This window comes from Pholcus phalangioides, unplaced genomic scaffold, assembly GCF_987345545.1.
Source record: "Pholcus phalangioides strain wild (caught in Gottingen) unplaced genomic scaffold, Ppha-v1.0 ptg000001l_1, whole genome shotgun sequence".
NCBI classification, from domain to species: Eukaryota; Metazoa; Arthropoda; class Arachnida; order Araneae; family Pholcidae; genus Pholcus; species Pholcus phalangioides.
In genome coordinates, this window is record NW_028301594.1 from 7,419,343 (window position 1) to 7,443,230 (window position 23,888).

Genomic DNA, 23,888 nt, shown 5'->3' on the forward strand with positions numbered 1-23,888 from the left:
TACCATCTTATCACAGATGTTCAACAATCAACAACACAACAGTTTTTCGGTTTCCCGTACATTAACACGTGTTTAGACATGAAATGGGTTGTACTTTTAGTTTGTTTAATGGCGTTATTTATAGATGAATCGACATCGTTCGTGCTGATCGTTCTTTAGCTTTCGTGTTCTTATAGCGTTTTTTAAAATTAATAAATGGCTCGCAAACCAGATTTCAACAAATTTTATTTTCTCAAGACTATGAAAACTCGCTCTGAATTTGATGTTATCGAAGGTATGATAATAAGTGAATTAATAGTGGTTCTGCTATGAATTTGATCAATCAATCAAGAAAAAATAATATATTATTTTTTTTATTGATTTTATTTCGATAGTTCAATTTGATTAGATTGAGAGAAAAAAAAATTAACATGTGTATTACTATATCAAAATTTTATGTCTTAATATTGTAAACATGTAAATGCTTTTTTTTTTTCAATCTTGATTTGTGCTATGATATAGTGATTCAACATTTGTTTGTATGAAAAAAACTTTCATTTCAATGTTCTTATTTGCACAGTGTATCATTAGCTGAGGAAAATATTTGTAATATGTATTTTCATACATATTACAAATTTCATATAAATTACAATGTTTCAAACATTACAAATGTATCCAAATGTTCAATCAGTAAAGGGCTGAAATATATCATTACAATATAAAGGTTTGATATAGATCTTTTACAAAACTTGAAAATAACAACCAATAAGCCCAGTGCCGTAACTAGGCAAGTGCAACAGGTACATCCCCTCAGGGCCCCCTTGCATTTTTCAAGTTTTATGAACTTCAAATTTTATGACTTTATCACTACCTATTGTCAAATATATATGTGTACTTTGGGACACTCATAGAACAGTGCTACATTTGTGATTTTGGTGATAGTTTGGCTATGTACCTATATACAGTCGACACTCATTATAATGACCCCACTCGTTGCATCCAAAACAGACATTATATTTGGTGGCCATTGCATCAAAAAGTAAACATATAGAATATTTTTTATGTACAAAGCATCTGGGACCTACCCTACCAGTCATTTTAATGTAATGGTTGTTATAACGAGCATTTCGTTTGTGAGCACGCACTTATTTGTGTCTCTTTGCTTTTCAAATCAGTCCTTTTTTGCTTTGTCTGATAATTATCGCTTCATTTCAGAGAGATCTTCACATCAAAGAAGAAGTAGATCATCTGAACTTGTATCTAAACTTGATTCTACATTACCATCATCTGTTTTGACATTAGCATTGATTTATAACATATGCTGTGAAAGAGAACCCGATGAAAAACTAAGAGAAGATTTTTTTAAAGGTACTGCAGATGATAAGTAAAACATTTCGATCTTTCTTAAAATATTTATCATATTTTTTAAGAATATCGATAACAGGGAGCAAATTATTTATGAGCTTACCTTGAACGCTGGATAAATTACACTTTTTCATAATAGAACTTTCACAGTATTTACACAGAATTAATATTGCTGCTACTTAAACATACATGCACATTCCTCGACATAGTTTAAAGAATTAATACTTGTGCTAATCGGTGGTAGAACCGGGGGGAGGCCTCTATGTACTTGACCCCCACCCCAATTAACTTTGTTGAGGAGCTGAATCCTCTATAATTTGTGGATGCACAACGTGATGCCATCTCCAGACCAGACATTACTATGGCCCTTTAATCCTGTAGATATAGGTTATAGGGGACATCTAGCAACCATTTGAAGGACCCCAACATTTTGCTGGTATCAGTTCAGAATAAATGAATAAATATTTTATAAACTTCATTTGATTAAATTTTTCGAAATTATGTTAGGTTAGTTCCTGAAATATAATGTAACTTTTTGTTATGTGATAATGTACAATGTACATTTATCAGAATAATAGTTTGTCCTTATTTTATACTGCGTTACCTTGACTTAGAAGATGTAAGTTACAAGTAAAAATTTTTGTATTAAAATGTGCCATATTGCAAGTAGATTTTTAACTTATCATAATATGCACGATAAAAATTAGTCATTTAATATACCAAAGCTTGGGGACTTCAAAAATTTACTCTCATCGTAAATTGCAAGGAATTTTGTAATTTGTTTGTATCGATAATACTATCCATGTATAAGGAACTCCTTTCCCCTATTTTTGGGACCCAATTTTTCTGAAAAAAAAGAGGGTGGGGGGTTCCTTTACCCTTTCACAACCAAGCATTCCTTTGTTGGAATTTTCATAATGCTTTTTGCATTTTTGATGCTCAAAAAATGTATTAAAAAAACATAAATGTCAGCAAATCTGAATTTTTATTCAATTTTGTGTGTGCATGTGTGAATAATTCACTTTGTTCAAATTTTTTCAGCCAAGATAATGCAAATGCAGGGTATATTTATCTACACAAGTTGTGCTTTAAAATACATTTAACTTTCAGAAACAAATTAATCTCATATAGATATTCGTAAGTCAAGGTACTACTGTAAATAGTTGTATTAACCCCTTCACATACAGGCTTTTGGGAACAAATTTGAATGATTTGTATTTGAAGTACTGGGGACAAATCAGAAACGTTAGTTTTTTTGTTCGCATGTTAGGGAAAAAATATGAGTGCTTCTGTGATCAACCACATCCTTCACCCTCCCCAATGTGTTCTATTTCTCTCTTATAGAAGAAAGATACATTATATGTAGAGGAAAAAATCAGAAGTAAAGAAATACAAATACAATGCCACAACAGGCAAAATGCCCAACGAGGTGGCTAAGAAAAAGATGCCCATAAAAATGTGGATGTCATGTATTCCAAAAATACAGCAATCCAATTAAAAACTAAAATTATAAACAATATATGCACATGATAAAATATTATACAATGCCCATAAAGAATACTTATGATTGTCTTATTCTAAGTATGGAAGGGGGGGGGAATAATTGGGAGGGGAAAAAACCTGTTTCATGGGGATACAGTGACGCTTCCTGATGGTGGGACAAAGGGTAAAAAAACATGGACAGCTAGAATGAATTCTTCCGTTTTCATTGGGATGAAATATCTTGCCCATGATCATTGAAGGATAAATATATGTTAAATTTTATCAAAATGTACATAATTTTTTATTAATTAGTACTTCAAGTCTAAATTATTTTTGGTTCAATAATTTCTGAAATGTTTTCTTCATTTATAATTTTTCAGATGATTTCAATAGTGAAATAAGTGTTTCATTTTTTTTCCAGCTGTCTGTGATAAACTGTGTGAACTGAATGTGAGTTTTTTTTTCCTTCAAAATTGTTTACTTTCTGATATTATTTTTAAAGAGAGATTTTTTTATTTATTATTTGGTCAGTTATCAGGTTAACTACCAATTGACAAAAAAAAAAAAAAAAAGCTTAGCCTTGTGCAAGATTGTTCTGGCAGAGTTAAAAAATAGCAAATTTTAAATATTTTGTCCCTCCCTCCATTGTACAAGTCCCTAACTTTTAAGTTTTTTTTGTTTCTCTTAAAATTTGCTAATCCTCAAAATTTGCTTCCTTCCCTTCAGTTCTTGCCCAGCATCTAATTGGGAAGACCAACTTTCGAACACTAAAATACAGATGATAAGGTCACATGTACACATAATGGTACATGTATACATTTTTAATAGAACATATGTTAATTTATGTTATGGTTTACATTTTAAAAATGCAGCAAGACTGTTTTTGTCACTGTCCATCCTTGAAAACCCCTTTGTCGTTCTGACAGTTGAAAGAACGTTTTCATCTTTGAGAGTTTATAGTGCTTCTAAAGCTTGCAGATGCTGAGGAGGGGGATTAATTTTCTTAATTATCCTTCATATCGATCTCTTCACAATTGCCATCATACATTTCCATCACAATATTTTGCAGTTCTCATAACCCAGTTATCATCAAACTTTCGTTCAACAAAATTAATAACTTTTTTCATCTACATATTTTGAAACATAGCCAAGTGAGTACAGGCTGGAATGAGTGGGAAAACTTGAAATGCAGTTTCTAGTGAAAATGAAATGTGCTACTTTTTAAAACACTTGCGATCATTGCAACTTCTTATTCTTAACAATATTTTCTCATCACATCACAAGAAATCATGGCTTGAATGCCTGAGATTCATTCAGAATGAGTTACGTTCCAGCTGAAAGTTACTCTTCAATTAGGCTGTAAAAGATTGAAAATGAGGAAGCATAAGAAAGATAAATTTTTATATTTATTCATAATTAAAAATCAATTGAGTTCTATTCACATTAATTCAAAGTTTAATTATCATTATGAATATTTTTAAAATTTGTGTGCTCATTTGTGATGTTTTTTCTCCTTAGTATTTGAACTCGAGTACGATTGCACTGTACAAGAGGCTTGATCTATCTGCCCATTATAGAATCTTGAGTTATTTCCTGCAAAAGGTAGAATATTTTCTTTTTTATTCCTGCTCTGAGAATTGATAAAATTAATTATTTGGTTAAGAATTAAAAAATTTATTTAAAATTCCCAGCAAAGTATGTTTGTATTATATATGCATACAGTCAAACCCCCCAATTTTGCCAATATTTGCCAAACATTTTCAGTGAAGAATTTTGCTATAGATGTGGGGAATATAACATTGAAAACCTGTTGTAGAGCCAAATAGTTATAATGTGTAAACAGATAGTTTTTCATGAAATTTGTTTGTAATTTTTTTTTAGATTTGTTTGGCATTTCTTACTTTCAAAATTTTTGCGTTTCCGTGAAAAAGGGGACAAGTATTCACTCTGTTTGCTGAGTCTTTGGCTCTTTGTTACAATTTATTTAAATAATAAAAGTCTAAAACTAATGGCTATTTCAAAGTTAAAATCAGTATGGCTAGGGTTTCTCAGAAACTCTAGATTCTTAAAACCTCAATAACCTTGCTGTTCATCATATGTCACTCGAAGCTTGTGTGTCTAATCCATGAGAAGGTGAAAAATATATGATATTTCTGCCTGGACTGTTCTTGTTCCATTACATCAAGAAGATTCTTATAATTTCTGAAAAACTAAGTAAAAATTTCAAACATGGTTTAAGTGTATGTATAATTGATTTAGTGTGTGCAAAAAATTATATACATACGATAACATTGGGCTACTTGCATTTTTTTTTACATTTTATTAGGAAAAATTCATGTTAGGCATAGCAAATATGTAAAATAATTTTTTGAAAATTATGTTGATATATTGTTAGATGGTGTGAGAACAGCTCTGTTGTAAAAAAAAATCACAATTTTTTTAATTTTTGTGAATTTTTTAAATTAGTTCAAAGTGACCCATAGAAGCAGGTTTCTTATGCACCACCTTATATGTCAATTATTTCTTAGCCCATTCTTTTAAGATAATGTTTCAAAGCAGTGCCAACACACTTAAAATTGATTGTGCTATCACATAGTACTGCAGGAACTGACAAGAAATTGAATTTTTGGTATTAAATGGAAAAAAATGATCAAAATTAACATGTAAAAAAAGGGTTCTGATATGAATGAAATTCTGTGTTATTTTGTTAAAAAACAAGAGACAAGCAATATTTATTTTGAATGTAATTAGATCGATACTGAGCTGGATTGATCTTAAAATGAAGTGAAAAACTACAAGTAGACAGTAAAGGTGCCCCAAAGTTGCTTTGGGGATGCTTTACACGGCTTTTTGCATGGTGAGAAGTAGCCCCAGTTTTGCTCAGACATTACCATCAAATTATTATCGGGCATATAATATAAATAATCAGAGTGAATTACAACTTTATAGATTAGTGCCCCTATTAGTTAGTTCCTCTAATTAGTCTCTGCATATAAATAAACAGCGCTTACTTTCTAAATAAGTTATTTTTTGGCAGAAAAATGCAACTTCTTTGGCAAAATCAACTACTTCACCAAACACCACATCTGGCCATGTCACTATATTGCAATTTATGGCCATTAATGGATGGGTTGGAAATGAAGGTGCTATCTATCAATGGTTGTCTCAAGTTTGTTAGGGGAAAATATCTTAGCTATATCCTCTCTCGGGTTTGAATCGGGAACCTTGACGGCAACCTTCACTGTGGTATAGTCCTCCTACCACGAGATGAGATTTGGCTACGGCACGTCATGTCACGTCAAACGATTCTATTTTATCCTAGAAGGACATGCCAATCGTGAAAGCGCAGTCACTGATGAACTTTTCTCGATGTGCAATCGTTTTACCAAAAAAAAAAAAAAAATTGAATAAACTCATCCGACGTGACGTGACATGACGCAGCAAAAATTCATCTCGTGGTCGGATGAGCATCTCACTACCACACCACTCGGACATGGTGAAATCAACTAGCATGGATTTTTAGCAAACAATATCCAAAATAGCAGATGCATTACTTACTCAAATGTATGAGTTGATCAATAATGTCTCCTGACTTAAAAAATCGAAACCATTTGGAAATTTTCGTTAGAATAGTCGCTAGGCAACGATTAATCTTTCTTCAGAATTGGTGCAAAGTTACCCCTCGAGGTGAAAAGTAGCCCTGGCCCAACTTACAGTATGTTTTTTGCCATTGTTTAAATATTTTTAAAGAAAGAATATTCATTCTCAAATTATGACATTTTTTTTTCATTATTATATTCAATATTATTTTATTGTTCTAGGTACATGAACAAGTGTGCACTTGCCCAGCTGATAGTTCAAGCTTAGCTCTTTCTGGGTAATTTTTCAATATTATTCCACTTAAATTGTTACCACCAGTTAGACTGCAGTTTAGTTTGACAGATTTCCATCTCTATGATAATATACTGATAATTAGGGCCGGTCTGATTAATCCATTAATCAGATCAATTAATCGATTATATGTTAATCACAGTTAAAAATTATATAGCTGAGTAAGTTGAATTGATCAATCCAATTGAAATTTTTATTTAAAGTTTGTTTTTTTAACTTGATTTGTTTGAAGAAAACCGATTAAATGTCTTTTAAATTATGTTCCTATACATGACATTTTGGATAAGTGATCACATTAAAAATATTTGAATCAATATTCTAATCAAATTTTTCTACAAGTCGATTCTACAGAAACTGATGATGTTAATCAATGGTATGAAAGCAGCCTTTGAGAATGTCCAAATCGCCTTGGCGGATTTTAAAAATAAGTACCAAAACAAACAAACAAAAATCACAAAGGAACAGTAAACAAAGACATTTACAAAACATTTAAATTATATGTACTGATACACAGATAAGTTTTACATTTATTCTTCAAATACACATGATTTCTTCCAAACACTGTTGTTATGCCATCAAATATATTTTCACATCCTGAGTACTATACTACTTGTACACATTCCTCCTCGGAATTTCTAACGAATCGGCACATGCCGGAATGTGTGTTGTCAGTACATTCTGAGTGTGTCATATGCTCTGCCATATCAATTTAGCTGTGTACGATTGAAGATGACGACAACTTGATAGCCCTTCCTTTTTTTTCTCTTTTAATTCTGTTACTTTTCAGTTGTTTTTTTTTTGCCAAAAATTCCCAAGGCTGATACATCTAAGGCTGGGATTACACTATAGCAGTTTGATAAAAGATTTTTTACGAAACTTGAAAAAAACTACTCTTAAGCCTAGTGGGTGCATTTAGGTGAATGTTACTGATAGGCTTATAGGTTTTATTTTTCAAGTTTCATGAAGGAAGTTTAATAAAACGTTTATAATGTAATCCTGGCCTAAAGTGCCATGATAACTTTTATTCAAGTGGGATAATCATATATGTGATAGTACTTGAATTTTTGTTTTTTAATTATATTTTTGGTCTTATTTATTATCCCAATCTTTTGTCCTCGGAGTCATAATTTAATTAAAATTAGGCAATGGTTTATCTCATTTGAATCCTCAAATAAATGTTTTTAATTCCAAGAAGTTTAAAAAAAAAATGACATTCAGCAAAATATAAATTTGGTTTAATCTTTACCTGTTACAAGTTTCATTTGCTGTGTTCAAATGAATGTGTACTCATTATTCCAATGTGCTTTTGATGTTTGTTTTTTAAAATGAATTTTTAGGTCAGTTCAGGGAAGTGTGCAAACAGCTATAGCTTTAAAATATCCTAATCAGTATGAAGAAAGTTTTCAGGAAATAGAAGTTATTGGAACAGGTGGATCTGGTGTAGTTTGCAAAGTAATTTTTTTTCTCTATATTATTTTTCATCTGATGAACTATATTTCTCATAAAAACAATGTTTTCATCTGTTTTACTTAAATTTTTCTGCTAATTTAGTACTTCAGAGTTTTTGTATGTGTGTGTGACAGGCTATCCAAAATTGTTTGCACAGCAGATATCTCTGCAACTGTTGGCTTTAGAAATATACTTTCAATTAAAATTTTTTTTTTGTTTTCAATTTGTTCAAGGGGTTGTATACATGAAAAAATAAACAAACTTTTTATACAGTCCTTGTGTTCTGAAAGCTCCAATTATACATTTTTTGAAATGCTATTTCAGTAAGTATAGCTTATCAAATCCCACTCTGAAAACCCATGCTCCATATTTTTAAATGCAATATTCATCAAGAAGTTTAATGTATAAAATCATTGTTTTGGTAACTTATCACTGTTTTGGAAAGTTTTCATTGGCTTAGAAGTTTCTATTTTTAGAGGCTGTACATGCAAATAGTATGAACTCAACCCTTTATTTCTTGTTCACAATAAATAGCAATTACTTTGTGACAATTATTTTGATATTTTCAGAATTTTTACAACTTTGAATTTAATTTAGGTTTCACAATTTGTGAATTACAACCATTGGCAATAAATGCTTGAAACTTCAGTCAAGTATTTCAGTTAATATTGCATTTGAATATGAAAAAATTTTACATTTTGAGTAACTGCACGTCATTTGAAAATTTTTTTAATTGAAAGTATGTATCTAAAGTCAATGGGGTTGCAGAGATATCCACTGGGCAAACAATCTAGAACAGGCTATGTATGCTTTATTGTTGTTTTTGCTTTTCATTTCTCATTTGAATATTTCCTGAAATTCTGCAGGAAATGAACATTTTCTCACAGTTGTCATACAAAGCTATTCCCCTCAGTGTGTGTGTGGAAACTTTTAATTTAAGTGTATTTTTTTGTGCTTTGTTGAAATCAACAGAAACAGAATTAGTAAATAGACATTATTTTGTATTATGTCATTATTTCATGTACATTATGTCAGTATTAATGATTGTCTAATGTAAAACAAAGGCACTTGAGGTTTGAAATTTGAAGATTGGATCACTGTCATTTATTTGTAACTACTCAATCATTTTTTTATTCCAGTATTTGTTTACAAAATATATTTAATAAATTAAATGTTTTGATTTTTATTCCAATCCCATTGTAAACCCTCTCCAATCCTATTTGTAAACCCTGTTGTTGTTTAACATATTTTTTAAAACAGTGGAAACCAAATAAATAGAAATAAAAACTACAGTAATTTATGAATAGAGGAATAAACCATCAATGAAACTTATCATATAAAAAATTAAATTACCTTTTTACTTTATATAACTGGAGCCATTAAATAAGAGCATGATTTGCCACCAAAATTTTGAATATATACATAATATATAATTGATCAATATCTTCCATATGTGAGTAACTACTAGATAGTTTATTTATGGAATTTTTATTTTTGTGATTATTTATCAACAGTATTAATTTTGTTTATTTGTAACTTATGAATTTAAAATACTGTTATGAATTTTCTTATTTAATTTTTTTTTCATCATTATAATAGGCAGTCCATAAAGTTGATGGAGTTGTATATGCTGTCAAAAAGATATATTTCAAGTTTAAAACAGATGCGGAATTTGAAAAAGTATGTGTACTGTATTTAATATGCTGATTTTTCATAACTACAGTATTTTAGTCAAGGCAACTTATGTATAGTTGTGAGAATATTTTTAATATCTCTGAGTGTGGGGTAAGCATTCCAGTTGGCTGAGAGTGTCACAGAAATGTGCATCACAACTATTGGTTTGAATGGGGTCTAGGGACTTGTCAAACATTCACTAATTTGCATTAAACACGAGACTGCAGAAGAATAGTCATTCGTCCCTGATGGATTGTTTCCATCGGGGGAAGGTGGAATCATGGAGACATGACTGAAGCATTAAACATTTTAACACATTTTTGGCCGATGTTGCACAATGTTTTGTTAAAAAAAAAATTCAAGTAATTTTCATACAAATTTTTGTATGACATGAACATTTTTTGGAAATTAAAAGGCATCAGAGAGAGAGAGTGAATGCCATGATTTTTAAAATTTTTTTTACAAAGAAATGGGGGTTTTTATGACTTTAAACAAAAAAAATCAGAAATTTCATCCTCATTATTGATTTTGATATTTTTTCATGACCATGAACAATTTCTTTTAAAATAAAAAATTTCCCCAAATTTTTTTTGTCACATGGTGAATGAAGTTTTCCAAAACCATAATTACTATTTTAATTTAATTAAATTAGTTTGATTAATTTATATTAACTAAAAACATTAATTAATTCTAAATTCACATTACTTGGAAAGGAAAAAATGCTCAGTTAATGTCAAATTTGTTTTAATTAACAAGTTTTTCAAGTAGCCAGTCATCATATATAAAAAAATTGTATAATTTGGTCAGGAATTGGAAGAGCGGTCAAAAATTGCTTGAAGGGTATACAAGAGGGTTCCTAATGTATTCTCATATAGATCCATTATCAAAATTGGTGATATTTGTTATAATGAACGAAGAATATAAAGCTAAATTTTGGTACTTTTTCTCTAACAGGGTAATCAACAAATGAAATTGTGTGGCCATCTTTCTGTCGAGTAACTGATTTTTTAAACTTTCAGTGTATAATCTCCTGCTGCTATATTGGATATACTTGAATATTGTAATCTTAGACCATTTGAATAAAGTTTTGTTTTAATTTTTTTTGTTTTTTATTCATTTAATGTCTCTCGCTTTAGATAATTAGGGAAGCCAAATCTTTTGCTGCTCTACGTCACAGAAATATTGTAAATTATAACAATGCTTGGCTGGATTATAGAAAGGAAAAAGGTAACATTAGGTTTTTGCACGCTTTTATTAATAAATATTGCATTGGTTTTAAATTATAAACACAAGAAAAGTTAGAAAATTAGACACATTAGAGTCTAATTTAGTGAATTTTCTGTGGTTCCCAACTTTTAAGCATAAATGCAAGTCGATCTCTGTAAAAATTTTGCCACAGATAAACAACAGGCCTACAAGTATTGAGTCATTACACTTAACTCATAATTTGAAAATAGATGGCAGCACTAAAAATTCACGCAAAACACTAGAGGCAGACTGTTAGGTGATATACACACTTCCGGCACAACTCATTCGGTGGTAAATTGCCCATGGCGATAGACTGGAGTTGTGCTTGGTTAATAAAAAAAAGAGACACAAAGTTGATTTATACAGTAAAACCCCTCTTTTGCCGAGAATCCCAGGACAAAAAAATTATTCGTAAAAGAGAGGTGCCCGCATCAGAGTGGGGGTTCCAGTTGAAACTGTGATATTCAGTATTAACAGTAATTGAAATAGTTTTTTGTTTGCAAATTTATGAAATTCTGACAATATACGATATGCTTAAAGTCATGAAAGTTCATAGTTATTGCACAGATATGCAATTAAAATTACAGAAGGGATATTATACAAACTTTGTATACTAAATTTACATCTTTTTAAAAACATCAATCAATGATTAGTGGGCTTTGCTGAGTATTCTAACTCCTTCACAAACATTGGTCGCATGCTGCCAGCAGGCCAGCTGTGGGCCATTCCTAGTATATATCATTGGCTTGATAATTTTTGTTAATTTTTTACTCCATTCTTTGCACATTTCATCATTGACATAAGCAGATTCACCTCTCAATTTCTTAAATACAATTTTGTGATGCCTATGAAAACGATCCAACCAACCATTTGAATTGACGAGTCCAAATTCTTCTGCAGCTTCTCCAGCTTTTTCTTGTAGAATCGGATCTGAATCAGGTAAATTCTTACTTCTTGCTGAAACAAACAATCATACAGAACTTTGTCTACAACAAGTTCTGTCTTCGGTAATTCATTTTTCCTAGCTTGATTTCTATTTTTCAGCCATTCTTTTTGCCAATGTTCCTTTTGCTTCACAATGGAACATATCTGTGTCCTTAAGACACTGAATTCATTTGCAAGAGCATGAACTCCCATTTTACATTTTCACTGTATTTGATGACATAAATTTTTTCTCTTTGGAATTTTTTCTCATAGTGATAGAGAGTGATGATTACTAGAGCTGGCCATTTTAAACAGTGTAATATCATGTAAAATATATGAGCACAACCAGAAAACTGACATCGACGTTGCGAAACATTGACAAAATTCAAACCATAATTGAAAGGTAGCTGAAAAGTGGATCAAAGAACTTATGCTTCTATCTAGTGATTTAAACCAAAATTTCAACTATCAGTGTTCGTACAGGGGCTTTAGTGGAATGGAACAAGTAATGAAAATGGTGTCCATGACTGTATCTGAATTGTGACCGTTAAGAAGGGGGTGGAAATGCATCATTTAAGTAGGCCTTTTGCCGCCACATTCTTATTTGGCTATAAAACAAGGGTTACCATTAAGAGGGATATTCTGTATATATCCTACAGTATTTTAAATATTGGTTTTTTTAATGAAGTTATTTTTTGGTTATGTGAAGCATATATTAGTTTTAGCAAACTGAGTTTGGTATAAGTTCGCCATTTCTAAAATAAATTTCATGATATGGAATATTTGTGTATGTTTTTGTTATTTTTATGTTTTTAAATATCATAAAAGCCTTTGTGCAATACTAGATATCAAATTTTCTATTTTTTTATAAGAATCAAAATGTTTTTTAAAAGAATGACTTATCATTATGATTGACTAATAATTATTTTGTTCACATAAAATGTCTAATTGTTGAAAATTTGCTATCTAAAAATTTTTAGAACTATAATTATATATGTAGGTGCAAAAAATATAAACTCTTCAGATGAATCATCAGAAGACGACTCGTCAGAAAGGTAAAAATTAATTTTTTCTCATAAAATACTGCAATAATTGTGAATATTTATATTGGTAAAGACAACTTGAAAAATTATTCTTGTATGCTTATACAAGTTAGTTTTCAACCAGGTGTGAAGTATTTTCCAATAAAGACAAATCAGGATGTATATGTTGTCTAGCATAGTCAGAAAGTGACTACCAATTGCTCACCCCTCCCCTTCCCAAAGATAAAGATGTTATGGGGGAAATAATGATAAATATGGAATGCACACTGCACGATCTTTTATCCCATTATGGTCAAAATGACATTGCAGTTATACAGTTGGACCCACTTATAGTAAGCTCTTTTCCTTCAGAAATGCTTGTTAAATTTGATCACTTGTTAAATCCTTTTTCAAAAATTAAATTTCGGAAATGAAGAGCTTACAGTAAGCATATATAATGTGGTATGGATATTAGATGTATGAAATACTTTTTTCTCCTTTTTCTTTACTTTATAATTACTTTACTTTTTACTTTATAATTTTTATTCTATCTTTGATGGTTAAGACTTTGCTTTTGGACATTTTTTTTCTAAAAAATTAAAGAAAGCAACACGGAAAAGGAAAAATTCCAATGACGACCCTCACACTTAAACTCATAGAGTTTGTATTAAAAGTGAAACAAAGGAAATGGTCATTTTTAAAAATTATGAATGTTCAGTTTCCTTTAGCTTCATTTCCCATTCTCCTTCCTTCTAGCAAAGCATTACTGTCCTGCACATTGACAACAAACCTTATAGAGAAATCTACCTTTTCTTAAATTATTTGGTTCACGTTTATCCATTAGACCATGACGTTGCTGAAGTGGCTGTCTTGGATACGCCTGTTTCTATTTCTGGATTTCTAAACACTTGTAATATGGTATCTAATCCTGTCATTGCAATATACATACATTCTGTGTAATATAAGAAGTATGAGGAAAAATTTTGATAATTTTTTAGTTTACTTAAAATACATTAATGCAAATTTTGTTATAATATATTTTAATGAGATTTGGATTAATGAGAGTGAAGTAAATATGTACATGATACCAGGGTATTGTGGTTATTATAGATGTCATGATTATAACCAATCTGGAGGTGTTAACATATTTATCAAAAATGGTATAAAAGTTGAATTGATGTCAAATCATTTTGTAACGGCTGAAGTATTGACATTAAAATTTTGTGAATTCAATATTATTTTCTCATTAATCTATACATCTCATAACTTCACCATTGATCAATTCAATAGGGAACTTCAAACATATTTGAATAAATATCAAAACTCAGATATGGTTATTATGGATGATATGAATATAAATCTTTACAATATTGATGATAATGGTGTTAATGATTATTTGAATCTATTTTATTTAAATGGTTTTTACTCATTTGAAAAATGTATCACAAGAATTGGAATTACAAATTCATCTGATGTTGACCATGTATTTTTCCACTCATTTAAAAATGCATTTCAATGTAAAATGGGAGTTTATGAATAATAAGATTATGGGGGATTATGAATGGGAGTTATGATATAATAAGAAAAAATCCTGGCTATGAACTATTTGATGATTTCATTAGAAATGTGAACTTTATGTTTCTTTGATGAAGCTCATACTGATAATGTCTATACACATTTTTTGAACATCATCAATTTTAATTCTAATTTATTTACAAAAAAAAATATATTGAATCTAAAAATTAAACAAGACTCAATGATTGGATTACAAACGACTTCATCAAAATGTTAAAGAAAAATTGTATATTAAATACAGCAAAAGCCATTTAGACTTGACAATAAAATTGAGTATAAACAATATGATCCTAATTTAAAAAAAATAATAAGGAAATGTAAAGATGACTATTTTAAAGAGAAATTCACAATCTTAGAATCGAATACAGAGAACAATGGAAATTCATAAATAACTTTATAAATAATGAGAAAAATATCACTTTACCAAATTATGACACTCCACACCGATTTGCTAACTCTTTTAACACCAATTTTATTGATCGGGTGAAAAATGATGATGTAAACAATCAAGATAGCAATTTTACTCATATTGAAAATTCTAATATTAATTCATTTGTTCTTCGAGAAATGGATTTCACACAGCTTCATAATTTAATTAAATCACTAAATAATAGAAAACCTGTGGGAAGTGATCGCTTAACACCCAGAATGCTCAAGATTATCTATTATCACACCCATTGGTTATAATTCATCTGATCAACAAATCTCTAAGTACCAGAATTTATTTTACTGAACTCAAAAAATCTATTGTCACATCCATTTACAAAACGGGTAACAAAGAGAATTTGAACAACTACAGACCTATCTCAATATTACCTGTTATGTTAAAATTAATAGAAAAATGGATTAAACAACAACATAAATTCTTATTTGAAAGCTATTATTTATTACTCACATTGTGAATTTGGTTTTAGAGAAAAAATTAACACTGAAATGGCTACGACTAAATTTATGGATTACATAACAAATCATATAAATAATCATAAAAAGGTAGAAGCTGTGTTTATTGATATTAGCAAGGCATTTGATTCAGTCAGTTGGGATATTTTATTAGAAAAACTTAAAAATATTGGAATAAGAGGCCTTCCCCTTGACTGATTTAGATCTTTTATTACAAATAGGAAACAGTCGGTAAGAATTAATAACAGTATAAGTGATTTTAAAATAATAAATACAGGTGTATCCCAGGGATCGGTTTTGGGACCAATACTTTTCTTAATTTATATAAATGAAATACATAATGTTAATATTTCTGGTCATTTGGTGTCATTCACAGATGATACTGTCTTAATTTGTACTGCTGAAAAAATTTAGAAAAAGACATTTGCACCATAAATAAAAGAATTAAGAGCCTTCGACTACAGCTTAATGCAAGTAAAACCAAATGGATGCATTTTAATTTAATGAATCTAAATGCACAGACAACTGAAATTAAATTTCATGAATGTGATGATTTTCATCCTGATACTATTTGTAACTGTGCTTATATAGAAAGAGTAATAAATTATAAATATCTTGGATTAGTTATCTCGTCCAATTCGAAATGGAAAGATCATACTACTTTAATGGTCAATAAACTAAGATCAATTATGAGTTTGATGTTGAAACTAAAATCTATTATTTCATACAATGGTTTCAGAGAAGTGTTCTGTGCATGGGTATTTCCACATATAATTATATGGATTAACTGTCTGGGGAGGAACATACAAAAATTCTATTCTATCTAAGCTGTTTATATGATTTTTTTGATGAGATATTATGCACATTAACAATAATTTCTCTCAATGTGATGTATCACTAATTCATTTTAACGTACGTGAACCTTATTTATATAGAGTATTGCTGTTCATGTATAAAAATCCTTACTGGTATCCCAACAGAGAAATTACATGAAGAAGTACTATGTGAACATAAAATCTATATCATATACTATTACCAAGAAAAACAATTTATAAAAAATCTTTATGCTTTCTTGCTCCAAGGTTATGCATTGAGTTTAATGGTATTAATAGACAACAGCTTTCACTTAATATGTTTAAAAGAGCTATAATTAATTGCATATTTGAAATAAAAAATATTGAACAGTTCATTTTATTTGATAATTAACTAATCACTGTAATTTGAGAGAGAGGGGTAACATTTAAACACTTAAGTAATATTCTAAAAAAAAAGAAAAAAAAGTTAATTTTGATATTGAATATTATTGTGTAATATTGTTGAGTATTGTTGTTTTTGTACACTTTCTCTCAAGGTTGCCGAGAAGATTGTCCCATTCACGTTACTGCTTATGACCCATGGAAGGATTATATCTCTTTGGGTCAAATAGTTTTTGTTTTGTAGTTTTCTTTTTGTCTTGTATGTTTTTGGAAATAACATTTATCCATCTTCATATTGTGAGAGAGGCAAAAGAAATTCAAACACTTTTGTGGTTCTTCTTGCCTTTTCTCTCAATTTTTCTATTAATTTTTTCAAGGTTCCCTTTTGAATCACTCTTTCAATACAGGCTACCATGAAAACTTGTTTGCCAAAAGTGTAGAGTTGCTATACAATTCGCATTGTACCAAACAAAATGCATTAATTTGCCCGTTAAATCCACTCTTACTATAAGCAGGGCAACTGTATTCCCAATTATACATTCCCTCTCCTTTTTCTGTTTATTCTACCCTAAGTGATTTATAATGCACAGTTCTTGCTACATTTTTGGAAATTTGTCAATTTTCCAGATTGCCAGAAAAAGTGGTTTGTCACAGTGATATTTCAGTCTCGTTCAATGAAAAGCATGTGAAAGAAAAATCTCAAAACGATGAGTCTGTTCATTTTGCTTCATGTGAAGAAAGCTCACTAGAAATAGTGTTTGACTGTAACATACAGGAAAATGACAACATAAATGCTAATCAGCATAATGAAAGGAAAAGTCTGAAATTCAAAAGTGAAAATGAAAAATACAAGGAAGTTTTTAAATTGGCAGAAGAAAACTTTGAAGAAATTCGAAATACTTTATCAATAGACTGCTGTTCCCTTGAGAAAATGGTAAGACTGAATTTTGAGGATGAAATTTTATTATATTTTTCCATACTTTTTCATTTTATGTATACAATTGATTTTTATACTGATTTTTTATTTTTATGTAAGATATTTTTAACCCTCTACAGTTTACCCTCATAAAAACATATAAAAAAATTACAAAGAACAGATAAAAATTGATGCTGTCAGCATATTTTTAATTTAAACAATACAATCATCACAGCAATTTAATTAGAGTGAATTTTTCAATTAAATAAAATAGTTAATTAAGGGTAAAATATGCAGTTTGCCTTGATTTTAATGTTATCTATAAACAGATAAAATCTTGCTTATCAAGTTGAATAGTTTTAATTTGAAATTTTATTTTCCCTCAATTTAGTGTGATTTTATAAATCTTTGAATTCATAAAATTTCAGCAGTTCTCAAAAAATAAGACTAATTTAAAATAAGACTAAGGAATAATTTTTTCCTAGACATAAAAAAAAAAAAACTAATGTAACTGTACAGCTGGGTTTTGTACTGAAATGACATCAAAAGATGTAGAAAAGATATAATGGTATAATGGGTTTTTTGCCATATATTTGCTATGTATATTCAAATGCACAGGTGACCTAGTAGGTTAAGTATATGATGTCTAACAAATTAGGTGGTGACTGATGATAATGCTACCTCTCAATATAACAATAACCTCTCTACAACAAAATTTTTTCTTGGTCCCCCAGAGTATCTTTATATCGAGGTTTCACTGTTGCATAGCAGTTTCTGGTAAATAAAGTCGATGAGAGCCACATGATCAAAAATTAGAAGAAAAAAAATGTTTTTGTTGAAAGGCCACTGTATTTTACTTGCTGCCGCTGTGGTGGTCGAGTGGTTATAGTGACGGACTGGTGATGCAAGGATCCGGGTTCGAACCCCACAGTGGTGGTCGGCTGAAGTTGGTTCTCTGTGGTTCCCAACTTCAAGGCGCGAATGCGAGCCGATCTCCCTGTTAAAAAGTCTCACCACAAAGAGCAACAGTTACAAATATTCAATCATTACACTTCACTCACAATTTGAAGTATAGATGGCAACACTGAAATATCATACACAACACTAGCTACACACTCAGACTGTTAGGTATACACACTCTCTTTGTTCCAGACTCTGCCACGAAGCTGGGCTGGAAGAGATCTCGGCAACGGGATAAGTCCGGTGGCAGAGATCCTGGCGTTCATTCATTCATGTATTTTACTTGCTGCAGCCTGGTATAATCTGCGCCTAATATTTTTTTTGTCCTGCTCCTTTTTTAACTTTCTATATTTCAGTAACTATTTTTCTGTCCCTATTCCCAGGGTCTCTCTCCTCCAAGAACATACTTAAAACTTACAGAAACACTGCTTTAAGTGAACAGTATAATCATTAAAACATTGAGATTAATAGGGGATTAATGCTCAAGAAATGAAGAGAATAAAAAGTGTCCTGAGAAAAGACAGATTATATTGAATAAACTGCAGATTTGATTTAGCCACGGGAGCTAAAAATCAACTTTTTGAAACTGTACAAGCCTCTGCTTTATTAAGTGAAATTACAATAGACTCTCACTAATTGGGCATATATCAGATCAGAATGTGCCAGATCACCAAAATCGCTGAATTACTGGAAATTAGTTGAAAACCCCATTTAAATAATAGAAACTTCTACTCACAGATATAAATTGACATATTTTCCACTTCTCTTCTCGAAGAAAACCCATCTAAAACACTAGATTAATAGATGGGCCGGATTATCAAGATTCTACTGTATTATTCTTATTATTATAAGACATGATACCTCAAGTTACAAGTTCAATTCTTTATGAAAAGTTATATTTTTATCTGAACATCTCATGTCTCAAAGCAAATTTTCATATTTGAAATGCTGGAGAACTCTCCCTAGATAACTCATTTGACATCCCTACTACATTAATATTCATAATAAAGCTGATTGCCATTGATTCAACACAGTGTATTATGCAGAATAAGAGCAATGTTTTTAGAAAGAGAAATACAGTCTACCATGCAGTCAGTCAATTGCTGTTGGCTATGACTTGTTCACAGCATCGAAGCTCTCATGTGTCAAGTTTTCCTTTTTTTTCATAAATTGCAAGCTTCTTAGTTCATTTATTTCTCACAAGTTAAAGCATTTTTAGAAAATATTTTTTGCATGCATTTTGAACAGCTTGCAAGTCAAGACAATATGGTATTAGCAGTATTAGCTTTTACAGTTTATAGTGTTCTTTTAATTCATATATTCTGTATGAAATTATGATATAAATTTCTCTTATTTGAACCTTACTTGTCTACTTTTTTTTAACAGGTAGTAAAGGCTACTTTGTACATACAAATGGAATACTGTGAGCATGATTTAGATTCTTGGTTACAAATCAAAAATAGCCGTATGTAATAATTTCATTTTGGTTGTATTTATAATAGATTTTCTGATGTTTAGACCCAAAGGTAGAATGTAATGTGACATAGTTATTTCAGACGTGCCAACTTTTGAAATCCAGAAATCCTGAGATTCTCCCGAGGGGGGTGCACCCCCCCCCCGACACTCATAGACTCGATCAACAAAAAAGTTCATAAAAAAAAAATAATTAATAAATGTAAAACAAGTTACATTCTCTCTCCCCCCCCCCCGCAAGGCAGGTTCTGCATTGCCCCTGAGAAGAATATTCCATGCGAGTCTTTCCATGCAGAATAGAGAAATCACATCTACATACTGTTCATAAAGTATGTGTTTCCTTTCGTGGATATGCTATCAGTGATTGATAATCTTCGGTATATGAATTCTTAAAAGCTTTATATTTAGCTGTATATAGCTTACAGTTTTATATTTTCTTTCTGAAGATGTTTAATTGGAAGAAATGATTAAAAAAAAATTCAAATTACAAAGCTGCGGACGAAAAAAAGGTGTTTACCGCGCAGCTGTTAATGGAATACAATAATGATTAGACAGGAATTTTGGCAACCAAGGTCATGCCCCTGATTAATGATTGCCGATAAATGCTACGAAAACAAAGTTGTGTCTTTGCCAGTTGCTTAAATGCGGTCACAGAGACTTTTTTATGGCTGCTCGATGGGAATGACTACGACTGTCCTCTATGGGTGTTTTCTCTAACAACGACGGTAATTATTGATGCCACGACAACGTGAAAGCTCGCGTAAAATCTAATTTTCTGCCAAAATCCAGAGAAATTTTAACAAATCCGGAGAGTGGGAGGAAGGATGAAAAATCCGGAGTCTTCCGCCTAAATCGGGAGAGTTGGCAGGTCTGTTATTTATTTAATTTGTGAGATTGTTTCAAACTTTTCTATGTTAAATCCTTAAACCTGTTTAATTATTTTCGCTGATCCATGTTAAAAATGCACATCTCTTTTCATGAAGAAAACTTTTTTCTGATTTTATGCTTGTGTAAGGGCTTCATTATCCCCTCCCAACTCTAAGGACAGTAAACCTGGAATGAAAATCCTTTATCTTTTTCTATTATAAATATTGTATGTATGTTATTTCACCAATTCTAATGCTTCACCATGTCCATAGAAACAACATTGAAATTAAAAACAAAAAAATTTCTTTCCTTGAAAATACACTTTAAAAAATCAAATTTATGGCATAAGCACTGAAATGAATGAAATTTTTGTTTCATAAATTAAGTTTCGAATCTGGCACGTTCACAGGGGGAAAAAAAACCAAATGTTTTCCATGTACGAAAAATATTTTTTCCAGTTAATAAAACTGATGTTCCGAATTGTGAACGTTGGCTGTAAAAAGATTAAACAAGTCTTAGGTGGGCGATTGTTGTAATGTAGCTGGATATCTCTCTAAGCCTGTGTTCATCTAAGTGGCAGAACAGGGCCGCCATTTCAACTTTTTTCACGGGGGGGGGGGGGCAAAGAGTATGTACTAAAGGTATATATATATATATGTACCATTTGTAGTGTATTTTTAAAAGCCGGGCCTGTGCCAGAATGTTCTTTAAATTAAAAAAAAAAGTTGTTCCCATTCAAAAACAAAGCAGCATTATAGAGGAGGAATATGAAAGATCAACCTATTAAGAAAATTTTTATCGGGACAAGAAAGCACAATAGACAGACTTCCAATTTCTATCTTGTTTGGAAAAAAGATTGTTTCAGCTACCAATTCCACACGTACAAAACTCACCAGTATTTTTTCAGTGAAAAATGAATACCTTTTTTTTGAACTCATAAAGAATATTTTATTTTCATTTATGATGTGAAGAATTAAACTGCTGTACAAGACGACAGTACTTTGGCTTCCATAAACGTGCAGAAAAATTTGCAAATCTTTAAAAATAAAAAAAAGTAACATTTTGTGTTATTCAAATGCATAATAATGTAGCAAACAAACATTGATTGAAGAAAAACTCTAGTAATCAATTTTCATGATGGAACTCATTTGAATAACTAAAATTTGTTTTTTTCTGCACGAATGCATTAATAGGGAGACAGGAATCAGCACAGTCAGGGCTTACTCCATTTAACGAGTCACTCCGCTTATGAGGTCATATTTTTTGTCTCCCAAAAGTGACTTATTAACAAGGTTTGACTGTACTTTTTTTACCCTGTTACCAAAATATGGCTCCATCCTCTTCCAATTAAAATGACAGGTTAGAGGGTGGGGGATGGGAGACATATTCTATTGAGAAAAATGTTCTTTTCAAAATCTTTGATCTCATCGTTGCTGAAATAAAAGGTTTTAATTGTTAGCAGTTAAATCACTAACCCCCCCCCCCTCAAAATGGTATCTTTTTAATAAAGCAGGTGCAAACTAAAGGGTATAGAGAAATGTTTTCCATTGAGAAATCATTTTTATGAAATATCTGGGCTTGTCAATGATGAAACTAGAGGCTTTTATGGGGATGAGATATCTTGCCATTGTCACTTAAAGGGTTAAGGGAGGGAAATATCTTGGTATTGAAGATGAAAGGGCCAAGTAGTGTATGTATTGTTGAAAAAATTGCAATTATAAATTTTGAACATTATTTATATTTATTTATTTATTCATTCAATATTGTTTGGCCGAGACCTATACAAGAGGATGCAGAAGATTATTTTTGTTCATGTACTTACGCTTGCCATTGTGTTTGACTTTATAAGCATTTCTTCCATGCAGCACATAAAGCTTGTTATGTTTTCCAGGAAGCTCTGCAGATATGATAAACATATTTCGTCAAATTTTATGTGGAGTAGATTACATACATTCAAAGTCAATTATTCATCGTGATCTCAAAGTATGTATGTGAATTTAATATGCATTATGTGATTATACAGGGTGTCCTGTAAGTGCTAGCACGTCCTTTATCTCATCAACCATCTGTCATAGAGGTATGATTCCAATTTAAGAAATGCTCAACAGGCATTCAAAAATTACCCTGTACCACTTTTGAGAGTGAAAATAGTGTGTCAAAAAATAAAAAAAATAAAAATCTTTATACGGTTCCCCTGTGCTCCAGCTTCCAATCAGAAAGTTGTTGCCCTGTCCCTCCTGATGCCAACAAAAAAAAAATTTCATGTTTCTAATTACAATATTCACAGAGATATTAGAACTCAAAAAACTGGAAAGAACAGTGTTAAATGCGGGCAAAATGGTTTTTCTGCATTTAACACTGTTCCCCAAATTCCCTCCGTTTTTTGAATTCAATTATCTCTGTGAATATTGCAATTAGAATCATGAAATTTTTTTTTGTTGGCATCAGGAGAGACAGGGCAACAACTTTCTGATTGGAAGCTAGAGCACAGGGTAACCATATAAAAATTTAGATTTTTTTTATTTTGTGACACGCTGTATTTTCACTCAAAAGTGGTACAAGGTAATTTTTGAATACCTTTTGAGCATTTTTTAAATTGGAATCATACCTGTAAAATTGACGGTTGATGAGATTAAGGCTGTGGTAGCACTTACAGGACACACTGCATATTTTTGACATTTACATGCTGTATATTTTGTTTTTTAACACCCTTTTGATATCAAATTTAGATATGTCCATATCTATTTCTTTCATTATCTCCCATATACCTGCTCCAAATGCGCACGTCCACAATACACACGTCCACAATAACAAATATTTAATTTTTTAAGGAAGAATTTTCTCATTTTTTTACTTGCTTCAGTTTTTCTGTTGTTTGGACTATATAAAGTTCTGAAGCTGAAATTAAAAACCTCTTGAACAGTTTCACCCAGAATTCCTTTTGATTTTTGCTTATTGTTAGCACTC

At 30.8% G+C, this 23,888-nt stretch overlaps 1 protein-coding gene across 1 annotated transcript in view; it reads left to right on the forward strand.

Annotated features, from left to right (window-relative positions):
* Positions 1-35: 35 nt before the first annotated feature.
* The window catches only part of LOC149089783 (eukaryotic translation initiation factor 2-alpha kinase 1-like), a 33,292-nt gene continuing 9,439 nt past the window's right edge, over positions 36-23,888 (forward strand). Inside the window, exons 1-12 of the mRNA XM_089247248.1 lie at positions 36-274; positions 1,195-1,347; positions 3,248-3,276; positions 4,345-4,428; positions 6,648-6,703; positions 8,055-8,169; positions 9,766-9,846; positions 10,977-11,067; positions 13,013-13,067; positions 17,333-17,639; positions 19,968-20,046; positions 22,813-22,904. Coding sequence (XP_089103374.1) covers positions 196-274; positions 1,195-1,347; positions 3,248-3,276; positions 4,345-4,428; positions 6,648-6,703; positions 8,055-8,169; positions 9,766-9,846; positions 10,977-11,067; positions 13,013-13,067; positions 17,333-17,639; positions 19,968-20,046; positions 22,813-22,904 — 1,221 coding nt within the window. The 5' untranslated portion in view covers positions 36-195. The remainder of the gene's footprint in view (positions 275-1,194; positions 1,348-3,247; positions 3,277-4,344; positions 4,429-6,647; positions 6,704-8,054; positions 8,170-9,765; positions 9,847-10,976; positions 11,068-13,012; positions 13,068-17,332; positions 17,640-19,967; positions 20,047-22,812; positions 22,905-23,888) is intronic.